We start from the raw sequence: 12,539 nt of genomic DNA on the forward strand, positions 1-12,539 counted from the left end.
TTCTATGGATGAACAACTTCTTTATTACAATTATTCTATATTGTAATAAAGAAGTTGTTCATCCATAGAACTCGTCTTACTTCAACCCTATTCAAGTTGTAGGGGTGTACAGATGTACCTTAAACCGCTGGTGCCTTGTAACTGATGTGGGGAACCTTATATTCCTAATTTTACTACATAGAGTCAATACTAGGGTCAATACTACATAGGAATATTAGCATTAGCTGTTTTTATCTGATATTCCCTTTTCACACGAACAATGAGCTTTGTTACTGCATTATATCTGGAGTTTACAGTTTATTTCATCTTACATGAAACAAAGATAACTGTCCATTTAATAATTATTATCAATAATTTTACATTTACAGCACCATCTTGATAGTAATGAGGGATGTGGTCAAACATGTTTGATGAAAAAGGATAAATGTTCTATTTCTTAAGTATTTTCTTACTGATCTTACTTACGTTGTTTTTAAATAGACTGAAAGTAGTTCCTGCGTAGTGTTATTTCACTCGAGTGAGATGTAGAGAATCTCTCCCTTGTGTCTTTTGATATCAAATATATCAGCACTAGTCAATAAAAGTTTAAAACTATGAACCTTGGTGAAAGATAGCAGGATACCTCATTGAGGCTTGCCAAGGACTTTTAAACTTTCAGTGTTGATGTATATTTGATATAAAAAGATCTGAGGGTGAGATTCAGTTTACCTTACAGAATCATTCTTCCCTCTGTCTCTGTGTAAACAGTAATAACCACTGTCTTGAGTTTAATAAGTACAAGTAACAAGCTTCAGTGTAAGAGAGATTAGTGATGTCATTTGATTATGACATCATGGTAATTGATGATGTCACAATGGCCTGCAAAACATTGTGATGCAATTTTATTGTTGCAATTCAGTATTTCATCACTGAAACTTAGTCTATGTTTGATTGGCTGCAGGAAGTTAAGAACTGTACAGAGCCCATATTGATGTTCCATTCACAACATTATGTATACTAAATTGATAAAACCAAAATGGCAGCAGGGTATCAGTTAATATTACCAAGGACCGTTTCTTCAATGGTCTACAGTCTGTGTCACGAGTTAAATATTAGCGATGCATGTGCGTAATGACCCTGTTAAAATTGTCCAGTTTTCATTGGTTGATGTCTGTTATGAGTGTTGAAGACTATATTCTAACCATCTTGAGTAACGCACAATAATGAGGACAAGGCTCTCGATGATAATTTTAGCAATAGATCATTTACTCTGATACGATACTTTTCCGTGTGATCTAAGGACACCTGTAAATAATCAAATGGAACAAGACAATCCAGTCATCAATTTTAATTCATTCCATCCATGAACATTGACATGCCATCAACCAAGGCGACCACCTGATCAATTAAGTCGCCAACATTAGTTTCAGGGAACCAGATATGACCAGGAATCGATAACTTTCTCAAAAGCCATATTAGCATCAAGGCTTGTAGATTTTCATAAAAAATCCAGGATATCTTGAAAATGAACTAAAATGACAACTTCCAAATGTAGATAAGAAAAGCAGCATTATAAAAGCGTTTAGGATATTTTATACACCCTGTTGGTTCTGAAAGTCATGGCATCTACACGCAAGCAAGATTATCATCAAAGGAATATTTGTGTTTTGTGTGGGTTTTCATGTGTGTAAATTTGATCAATATTACTCCAGACAAATTCATTTCAATTATTATTTTACTAGATTCTACTAAACAGGCGGGTTCAGTTATCATAGAGTCATATGATGTCATTCATTGTATCATGGCGTCATTGGACTTGTGCAGATCCAGGTTAAAATTAGTTTTCAACCACCCATTTTTGTTGTAAGAGGCAACTAATGGTATCAGGTATGCAGGCTCCCTGACGTGGTTGATGCATGTCATTGTATCCAATTGCGTAGATTGATGCTCATGATGTCAATCACTTAATTGTGTGGTCCAGACATGATTATTTGCAGACCTCTGTCATATAGCTGGAATATTGCTGAGTGTGGTGGTAAATAACAAGCAAAGTCGACGTCATCACATTTCAGTGTGATGTGCGAGTCAGGTCCAGACAATCCAGTGATTGACATCATGAGCATCGATCTACACAATTGGGATACGATGATAGCATCGACAAAGTCAGCAAGACTGACCACCCAATCCCGTGAGCCACCTCTTACGACAAGCATGGGTTACTGAAGACCTATTCTAACCTATCAGCATCTTAAAGGTATGATGTGTGAGTGTTCATGTTGAGAGAAAGTTCTCTGGAAACTTACTGATAACTGTTGTATTTTACTATGTCAATGAACTTATGTGTTTTCAAACTTATGCTGATTCCAAATAAAATTTCTATGCATCGAATATAAGATAACAACCACAAATCTGAAAACACAAACTATTTGTCTCCTAATTTTAGATGACAATGTTACAATGTGTTCTTGTACTATCGGATTTTACGTCAAAGTGTGCATTAATAATATAATTCAGCTTTTTTGGTTGACACATTAATTGCTTGTTGTAATTGGAAAAAGTATGGTTGTAGTGTTCAAAACGATACATTAAAGCCTAGGGGTCCTTAGTTAGCACAAACTTTAGGGAGCCCCCAGATTCAAATACCATAGAAACAAACCTCTATGACCCACGGACCCTTGTATTTAGGACCCTAAGTCATGTTTCCATGGTCTGGTGCCTGTTTGGGTAATCCCTACCTCAATATTTATAAAAATTATAACGCCTGGGTAGAAGTATTAAAAACCATCAATATTTCAGGTTGGGTTTGAAGCAGGCATTGTGGGCAGTAATTTTACCTGTGTTATCTGATCAGGGTATATGTCTTGGCAAATGTAAAGATGAGACACTGAACTTGTATTTGCCATCCGTAGTATGGTTGAAATGAAATTCACTGGTTCGTCATAGTGGCTTCCACATTCTGGCCGGGCCACATCCTCTGGTTCCTTGGTTTGTTGATTATATAGGAGTGAGTGAGTGAGTTGGGTTTAACGTCACTTTTAACAGTATTCCAGTTATTTCGCGGCATGTCGGCTTAATGTGGGAGGAAAGCCTGAAGTAATGCAGGTCTCAGATGTTGGCCACTTCGGTGAAACCCACGGGTATGGTGCTGACAAACCTAGAAATATAATTGGGGCGAACAGGGATTCGAACCCACATTCATAGGTTTCTAGCGTGCCCAAGGGACGCAACTCTGCATGGCGAATCACAGCGCCTTAGACGACTGGGCCACCCGTGCCCCTAATTTTATAGGAGGATAGATTTTGTACTACTCTATGTTCGCACCATAGGTGACTTTGGACCATGAATACATTTTGTCAAATACCCAAATGAGTTTTCTTGCTGATGTATCACATGCACAGGTTCAATGAGATAATTGAAAAACTGTTTCATTTGCTATGTTATGTCATTTATAGGTGGGGCTTAAACATTAAGATGAAATGACTTTTGTTGTGATTGTGTGTCAGGTGTATGCCAGACATGTTGACTTAGAAATGTCCATGTTTTTGTCTGTTTAGTGACTGTTTTTTATATTCAGATTTTTATATGTTCCACCCCTATCATGTCAAGTTATAGTTCAAGAAGATGTTGTTTCATTTACTAATGTTGATGTCTTTTTGCATCTGAAGTAATTTATCTTTGTCATCACTGTGGTAGTGTTGTCATATGTTTTGAACTATTGAGTAGCAAAAGTCAACATGCCATATTGTCACAGTAGTGCACAGTAGTTGGGTAAACAGTAAACTATGGTTATTACGAACTCAAAGTGACAGATAATTTTACTTCATTATAACCATTCAGTAAACTACACGCTTATAACGAACTGGTGGATATAACGAACTGGTTTTTAGGTCCTTGCCATTTGCTGCATCTCTGCTGTATATATGCTTATAACGAATTACGGTTATAACAAACTAGAATTTGTGGTCCCTTTGAGTTCGCTATGACCGTAGGTTACTGTAGTTCGTTATAAGCATATATACCGGTACAGCAAATGCATATGGACCAAAAATAAGGTTGTTATATCCGCCAGTTCGTTATAAACATAGTTCCTGAAGTTTTTGTTAACTGTCCTCTGTCTAACCGCTATTATGTTTTAGCTGCACTGATTTTAGCCTGTGGCAACTTGTTGGAACTAATACATGTGTTTCAATCACCATGAACCTGTAAATGATAATAATGATTTCTGGATATATATGCTGACCTGAGCCAGTACTATGGTTGCTACCGTATATCGCTGTGTATAAGGCGAGTTTTTCGTACCTAAAATGAGGGGGCTAAGAAGGGGGGTCGTCTTATACACGGAGTCGAAGATCTCACATTTTTTTCCACTGGCGATGTCAACCGGCGTCTGATAGCCAGCCCAGCATTTGACAATAAAACTTCGCATTTCGTCCTAAATAACTGTTCAAATAACTATTTCCATACATAAACATGATTTGTATCTCTTTTCCTTGGTATATTCTCGTTTGCCAATAGCTTCATGATTGAGGTGCAATATTTTGTACGAAAACTTACTCTAAATAGTTACTTTGTTATTTTGTTTTATTTTGGTTTGTGATCAATTAAAATACCTTACAAGTCATTTAATGTGCTTCCATTCTATAAAGCAGGTTTAAATTAAAAAAATTGAAAGGAAATGGCAACGGGACATAGTTATAAATAGTTATTTTGTTTTATTTTGGTTTGAGATCAATTAAAATACCTTACAAGTCATTTAATGTGCTTCCATTCTATAAAGCAGGTTTAAATTAAAAAAATTGAAAGGAAATGGCAACGGGACATTTTTATGATTTTGTCAATATTCTTGATAAGACATTTTTCTAAGTTTGGATAACTATTAGTCATGTCCGAGAATATGAACCAATCGGAAACCCTGGAAAGAACCCCCCACATTTGACTTATACAGTTTATGTCTCAGACCGTACTTATATTGATAACAGTTGAAATATGTTACCTGTAGAAACTGTTTTGCAGTTTGTCCTCTGTGTAACTATGAAACATACAATTTTCTTAGCAGCTCCAGCTAGAGTTACTCTTGATTTTACCAAATACGAAACTTACTTACCTGTCTTCCATTGCTCATATCAGAGAAATAGACAGTAGCTTGTGTAATACCTTGAATATACACTATTTCTTAAGTTGGATCATTTTCAGATGATTGTTTGCTGTCTGTATAACTGATAATAGAATGATTACGGGATTTGATGCCAGACTTGATTATTACGATTCAGTGAAATCAGTGTGTGATGTGTGATGACTGATTTGAGAGCTGTGATACATGTATAAAATGGGAACTTATCCTACCAGATTCAAATAAAGTCTGTTTTTGCAGAAGATTGTTTTTGCTGAAACATGAATATGGAGAAAAGTAGTCAAGATTCTTGAATAAGTCAAAGATGGGGATAAACCACAAGTTTCACTTTCAGAGCACACGTTTGTTATGTGCCAACACATTTTCCACTGTCTCAGCCCACATTTGCCTCAATCTCATTAAAATCAGATCTTAGTTCTCGCTATCGCTAAACAAAGATCTCAGGACATCCCATTACGGATCCGACCAATCAAAGCATCACTTACCAGATCATGAAAGTGACAGTCGGAATGTGTTTTCTAATCATGCAACCTCGAAAACGTTAACACGGGGTATTCCGAATGACAGTAACGTCCTGTACGACTGATTCCGTCAAAATTATCGTCTTTCTCTCGTTTCCGTGGGATAAACATTTGAATAGAGGAGGCGTTGCACAGTATGTAGGAAGTACTGCCATGCAATCTCAACTAGATATTAGACATTCTGGAATGTTAGTTGGTTCAGTTTTCAAAATATTAATCGAGAACTGTGTCAACATATTTTTCAAGTGTTGTCCCCATGTTTAAACGAGTGCCTTAAAGGTCAAGAAAGCTGCTTTCTAATTGGCTGATGTCGACTTCTTGTTAGTCACATCAGTGGTCGGTCAAAGTTCGCGAAAGGTCATTCTGACATGACCCGTAAGAGGATGTCGTCAGATCTTTGTTTAGAGGCAGCGAGAACTTAGATATGATTTTAATGAGATTGACATTTGCCTTGGGTATGAATGACAACACAAGGCATAAGTAAACGTTAGAAATTATTTATTTCTCTGAAACAGTTTATATTTTTAAAGCATAAATGAACAAAGAAAAGAGATAAAATTAAACTTAAGATGAAACTGGTTCTTAAATTTAAAGCACCAATGAACTCAATAATTAAATAATTATTTACACAGTTGGGTTCAACAATTATGGAGTTGATACAAAATCTAAACAGGCTACCTTTATGATGTTTTAATTTATAATTTATTTGTTACAGTAAATGTGTTCCAGTTTTCAGCTTATTTACACATTGTATACAAACTACTGGTCTAACTAAGCAGTGGCCTCAACCTGTACTAGCCCTGACTTTAATATACTATGAACGGATACCTTTACGGATGTTTTAATAATCACAAGGAAAATACATCAAGTAGGAAATTCATCTGACACAGTTAATGTTTACAGATCTTCAGGTTATTTACACTCTACAAACTAACTACTAGCCTAACCAAGCAGTGGCCTCCACCTCCCCTTCTAGCCACGCCCACACCATCTGTACTAGCCCTGACTATAACATTATATGAATGGATACCTTTACGATGTTTCAACAATCATAAGAAAATACATCAAGTAGGCAATTCATCTGACACAGTTAATGTTTACAGATCTTCAGGTTATTTACACTCTACATACAAACTACTAGCCTAGCCAAACAGTGGCCTCTAGCCATACCCACACCACATTATATAAATTAACCTTTATTGAAAACTACATCATGTAGGCAATTCATTTTAATGTTTACAGATCTCCAGATTATTTACACACTACATACAAACTACTGGTCTAACTAAGCAGTGGCCTCCTCCTCCCCTTCTAGCCACGCCCACACCACATTATACGAATTAACCTTTATTGATGTTTTAATAATCATAAAAAAATACATTATGTAGGCAATTCATTTTAATGTTATTGTTAACTGATCTTCAGATTATTTACACACTACATACAAACTACTGGTCTAACTAAGCAGTGGCCTCCTCCTCCCCTTCTAGCCACGCCCACACCACCTGTACTAGCCCTGGCTTTAACATTATGGTTGATAGAAAATATATTAGATATCAAACAGAATTTTGTCTATGATTTTGAGTCCAAATAGATATTGCCATAGTTTTATCTGCACAGATTAGGTTTTAATACAAAGTTTGGCCTAATGTCCAGTCAGTTCTGGATAATACATGCACTTCATTTATTAACGCTGACTAATTACTACCTGTCTTACTTTTTCATGTACATAGCTTACCAGATATTCTTTGAGGCAATATCGATTGTATTATTCATATCATTTGGTATCATTTGATCTGAGCTTACATGTATCATTAACCAGGTAATGTTAGCTTGAGCAAGGGTCATGAATGTGTGTTGCCAGTACCTCTGAAAGGGGCAGGATTAGGGGATAGAAGTACTGAGAGAACTTAGGGCGACAGCCACTAGCCAGGCGTGAACCACTGGCTGGAACATCAGTAGGAGCTACAACTACTGGCAGGGACAAGAATAGGAGCTACAACTACATGTACTGGCAGGGACAAGAATAGGAGCTACAACCACTGACAGGGACAGGAATAGAAGCTACAACTACTGGCAGGCACAAGAATAGGAGCTACAACCACTGACAGGGACAGGAATAGGAGCTACAACCACTGACAGGGACAGGAATAGAAGCTACAACTACTGGCAGGGGCAGGAATAGAAGCTACAACTACTGGCAGGGACAGGAATAGGAGCTACAACTACTGGCAGGGACAGGAATAGGAGCTACAACCACTGACAGGGACAGGAATAGAAGCTACAACTACTGGCAGGGGCAGGAATAGAAGCTACAACTACTGGCAGGGACAGGAATAGGAGCTACAACTACTGGCAGGGACAGGAATAGGAGCTACAACCACTGACAGGGACAGGAATAGAAGCTACAACTACTGGCAGGGACAAGAATAGGAGCTACAACCACTGACAGGGACAGGAATAGAAACTACAACTACTGGCAGGGGCAGGAATAGAAGCTACAACTACTTACAGGGACATAAATAGAAGCTACAACTACTGGCAGGGACAAGAATACGAGCTACAACAACTGACATGGACAGGAATAGGAGCTACAACTACTGGTAGGGACAGGAATAGGAGCTACAACTACTGGTAGGGACAGGAATAGAAGCTACATCCACTCACAGGGACAAGAATATTACCTACAACTACTGGCAGGGACAAGAATACGAGCTACAACCACTGACAGGGACAGGAATAGGAGCAACAACCAATGACAGGGACAGGAATAGGAGCTACAACTACTGACAGGGACAGGAAGAGGAGCTACAGCTACTGGCAGGGACAGGAATAGGAGCTACAACCACTAGTTGGGGCAGGAATAGGAGCTACAACCACTGACAGGGACAGGAGCTACAACCACTGGCAGGGACGGAAATATTAGAAAAGACCACGGACAGTAACATGATTAACAATTAGAACCAGGGACAGTAATATCAGTGAGAACAAATGATAAGGACATGAGCTTCAACCAGCAGTTGTAACATGGATACAACCCAGAACAACTCTAAGAACTTGGAGTAGGGGCTAGAATCAGGCTGGAACACAGGTGGGAAATGTTTAATGACAGTGATAGGAATAGGGCTATACATTATCATAAACTGGAGTGGTAGCGGAAGGACACAACTATTTTAAATATAGATATAATATAGATAGGACAATAAAATATAGTGTGACTAGAATAATAGCAGAATTTAAAGAGATTTCTACTCCGAGTAAAACATGAAAAAGTGTTTTCTAAAATAGATGCTTCAGACATACATTAACAATGTACATCTGACCATACCTACCATACCTACAGCCTGGCCCTCTTACAAACCTTCACCTCTACCTCATCATCATCCTCATCTCTCTTTCTCTTCCTGTCCACCATCTTGTTCAGGGATCCAGGTCTCCTGCTGGGGACTGGAAGTGGCACTCCTTGGTGGCTTAGGCTGGTCAGACTGCAGGACACATCACACTGGCTCAGGTTGGTGAAGCTGCTCACTGGGCTGACAGGGAGAGATGTGGTGCTTGAGGTCAGTCTTGGTCCATACTGAAAAGGGTCAGAGATGTTACAGAACCAGAAGTCTTTGTAAACTGTAGCTGAGATGGTGATGCCATCTGGGAAACCTGACATGACTGATTCCAGGGATCTGCTAGGTTTGGGTCCATAGTTCAAGCAGGTGGTGCTGGAAGATGGGGAGGGAAGAAGATCATTGTGGAACTCTTTAGAATTCTTGAAAAGGGTAGAAGAGCTGGGGAAGGGGTCAGTAAGACTGGTGGAACTCAGGCTGGTCAGGCTGGAGCTGGTGCTAGCTGGGAGAGACTCATTACTTGGACTGACAGGCCAGATATCTGAAGTGGCTGATAGAAATGTTGATGTTAGATCAGGGGTGTCAAAGAATGAAGTAAATCTGGGACATTCTGGATAAAGGAAGGAGTCATGGTTTTCTTGTAACTTGCCGATGGGGCTGTTGGAGGTGTTACTGCAAAACATGGATGATCTAGGGGTAGGGTTAGTGGGGCTGATGGACCTTCTAGTGGCAATAGAGGGGATGGCAGCATCAGTCCAAGTTGTGTGGGGGTAGAGACAGGTACAGCGAGGCTGAAAGTCACCCAGACTCACCCAACTCTCATTGGGACACAACATCTTGTGGTCCTGAAGTGTGTTAAAGATTAATTTTATTAATTGTAAGTACATTTTACATGAAAAATCAAGAGACATGTATTTAAAAATATTAGGCTTTTAATGTAATTGGTTTATTTTAAAAGAAACTTCAAGTGATGTCTTATTGTCGACACATTTGAAGTTTCAAGAAGGGCAATGTCTAATACTAATGCCTAAATTACTTGAATTACCTTCACAGTTGAACTCTCTTGCACCAACTCAAGATTATACTAGAGTACTCAACCCCAGACTCAAGTCTCACAAGAGAAATCTGTAAAATACATGCATGTATGAACATGTGACTGTGTGAAAAAAATTAATGAGTGAATGACTGGATGATTTTTCAGTAACTGTTTTATTCTAACCTCAAACCTTTTAAAAGAGCCTCATTCTCACATAAGGTGTTTGTCACTATAATGCCAAGGTAGGTCCTGCACTGATGCACTAACCAGGCCTTGTGTTAATAAATAGTATTAAATACATGACAAAACGTGAGATGGCAGGCTAGATAAAAAGCCATGTGAATGACCAAATTAAAACCCGAATCCAGCCTTTCATTAATTAATTATTGATATGACATAGGACAGTCCGCCAACCAAATGGAATGGGGAAGACATACACTGGTGCTACAAAGATAGATGTAGGGCCAAGTATCGCGGTCAACATTTTGTAACAGATCAATTACAAAAGTACCATCAAAATACATTCTATCCAACTAGAAGCCCTGGGCTTTTCTTATGTGCAATCGGGATTACTAAATGTCTGTTTTGAATGCTGCATGCTTAGCCCCTAGATTCATATTTCTATCATGTAGATTCAAACATCCGGGTATAGGCCTAGAGATGATGTCACAACCCCAGTCGGCCTGTTGGCCTGTGTCTTACGGTAAAAAATGTGTGTAGAAGTTTACATTACATGGATATTTAGTCATTACAATTTAGATTTCTGGGTGGTCAAGAAAGGACATTTTGGCTGTTGTCAAGGATGACTTGTTCCGTTTAAAGTGACAACAAAGGTAAATGTGGGAACATTGGAGCAACAGAAGACTATATCTATACAGGGAATACGTTTAGTTACCTTACTGCGGTAAGAAGAAAGTACAGGAACTCAAATATATCGACGAAACTTTCAAGAGAGCAGAGGTGTGATAGCAATGATACGCTTCGGTAAACGAAGATTTGTAAGAGCCGGGCTTGAACTTGGCAACCGTTACCCTAGCAACACCGGAACTGACATTTATTTTTTAAGATATATCTTAAGTGAATGTATGAAATATTTAGAATAACAGCAAAGTGAAATTCCGCGAAAATACAAATGTAAAATATAGAAAACTTACCCTTTCCTAAATATAATTCCTAAAAGGGAGCCTACTCTGAAAGTTATAAAAAGTTACCTCCCTTTGCAAAGCCACTAAAAAATAAATATATTAAACCATGAAACTACATTTTGAGCCAAATGTTTCGAAAGTCAGTTTTACTTAGAAAAGGGGCTCTAATTGGCTTGTCCGTTTTCACACCCCTAAAATGTACTTACATGTAATAGTGGTACTATATTTTAAGTCACGCAATAATGTGATTATTTCCTTCCTATATATGTACATAAGACAAGTATTTATCTCCAAATGAAAAACAACAAATACAAATAAATGATCTAGCAAGGGTACACTCTACAGTGTTGTTTGGTTATTTCGTCAGAGCTTTTCTGATTATTGATATAAAACTAATATATTTTTATATAATATAACTTTAATATATTCTAATGAAAGATTGTGCAACATTACTGATGCATATAAGTGAATAGTTATGTAAGTGACGTTGTGCAAAGACTTGAAATATCTATCTTTACGTCTATGGTCTATTGAAAATAGGACGAGGTGTACAATGACATCAAATTTGAACGAATTACACAGTTAAGACATAGCTCATTATTTTTTGCTGACAAGTCTACATTGCCTCATCTATGTTTACCTGATTCATTTCTCGTCAAAGGTTTATTAATTGCTTTAAATATGAACATTTTTATAGCTAGCCCACAGGAACACAACACAAAATTATATACATCTTATGCTTTTTAGATTTAAGGATAATGCAAATATTTTAAAATATTTAAAAGTCATGCGTCATCTGTCACCGTAGCTCAGGTCGACAATTAGACGTCCTCAAATCAAATAATGCATGTTCGAACCCCGCTGGCGACCCATGCTTTCCGACCCAAATATAGTTCTGTCTATTCTAAGTGTAAATCAATTGAAATGTGGTTCCAGTGACGTTTAGCTGACAACCTACTCTCCTTTCGTGAAAAATAATGGAACGTTTAAACAATAGAATGACGTCACAAGTGCGTTTTAATTAGTTTGTAGGTCGCGAATAACAGTGCACTTTAAACTGACACGCCGTTGTATAAGTGAAATAGAGCTCAAGTGGCGTTAAAGCAAACCCACTCACTCACTGTAACGTAGCCATGCCTCAGAAGGACTCAATTAGACGACAGTACCTGACCTATTGTTTCCCTGGATCAAAAGTAAGGCGCGTTTGTAACAAACAGAACAAATAACGCATCGCTTCATAGACATTTTCCCAAGAGTGTAAATGCAATTGCAATCACAGTGGGGTTTCTAAGAAGATTTTTCTTCCATGTAGATACAATTCTTTTGCCAGAGGCAGTTTTGTCAACTCGAGCCAACTGTATAATGCCTCCAAGTAGAGTTCACTAAGAG

At 38.0% G+C, this 12,539-nt stretch overlaps 1 protein-coding gene across 1 annotated transcript; it reads right to left on the bottom strand.

The window, feature by feature from the left end:
- Positions 1–8,968: 8,968 nt before the first annotated feature.
- On the bottom strand, positions 8,969–9,880 carry LOC139465415 (uncharacterized). The gene has a single exon (XM_071247129.1). It carries the CDS (start codon positions 9,878–9,880, stop codon positions 8,969–8,971), a length of 912 nt encoding a protein of 303 aa, XP_071103230.1.
- Between the last annotated feature and the right edge of the window lie 2,659 nt (positions 9,881–12,539).

The sequence above is a fragment of the Haliotis cracherodii genome, unplaced genomic scaffold (genome assembly GCF_022045235.1).
Source record: "Haliotis cracherodii isolate W230 unplaced genomic scaffold, xgHalCrac1.p SCAF_1, whole genome shotgun sequence".
Lineage (NCBI taxonomy): Eukaryota > Metazoa > Mollusca > Gastropoda > Lepetellida > Haliotidae > Haliotis > Haliotis cracherodii.

Excerpts from the sequence above, each read along its gene's own strand:
- LOC139465415 (XM_071247129.1), bottom strand. The coding sequence starts at position 9,880 with ATGTCTCTTGATTTTTCATGTAAAATGTACTTACAATTAATAAAATTA.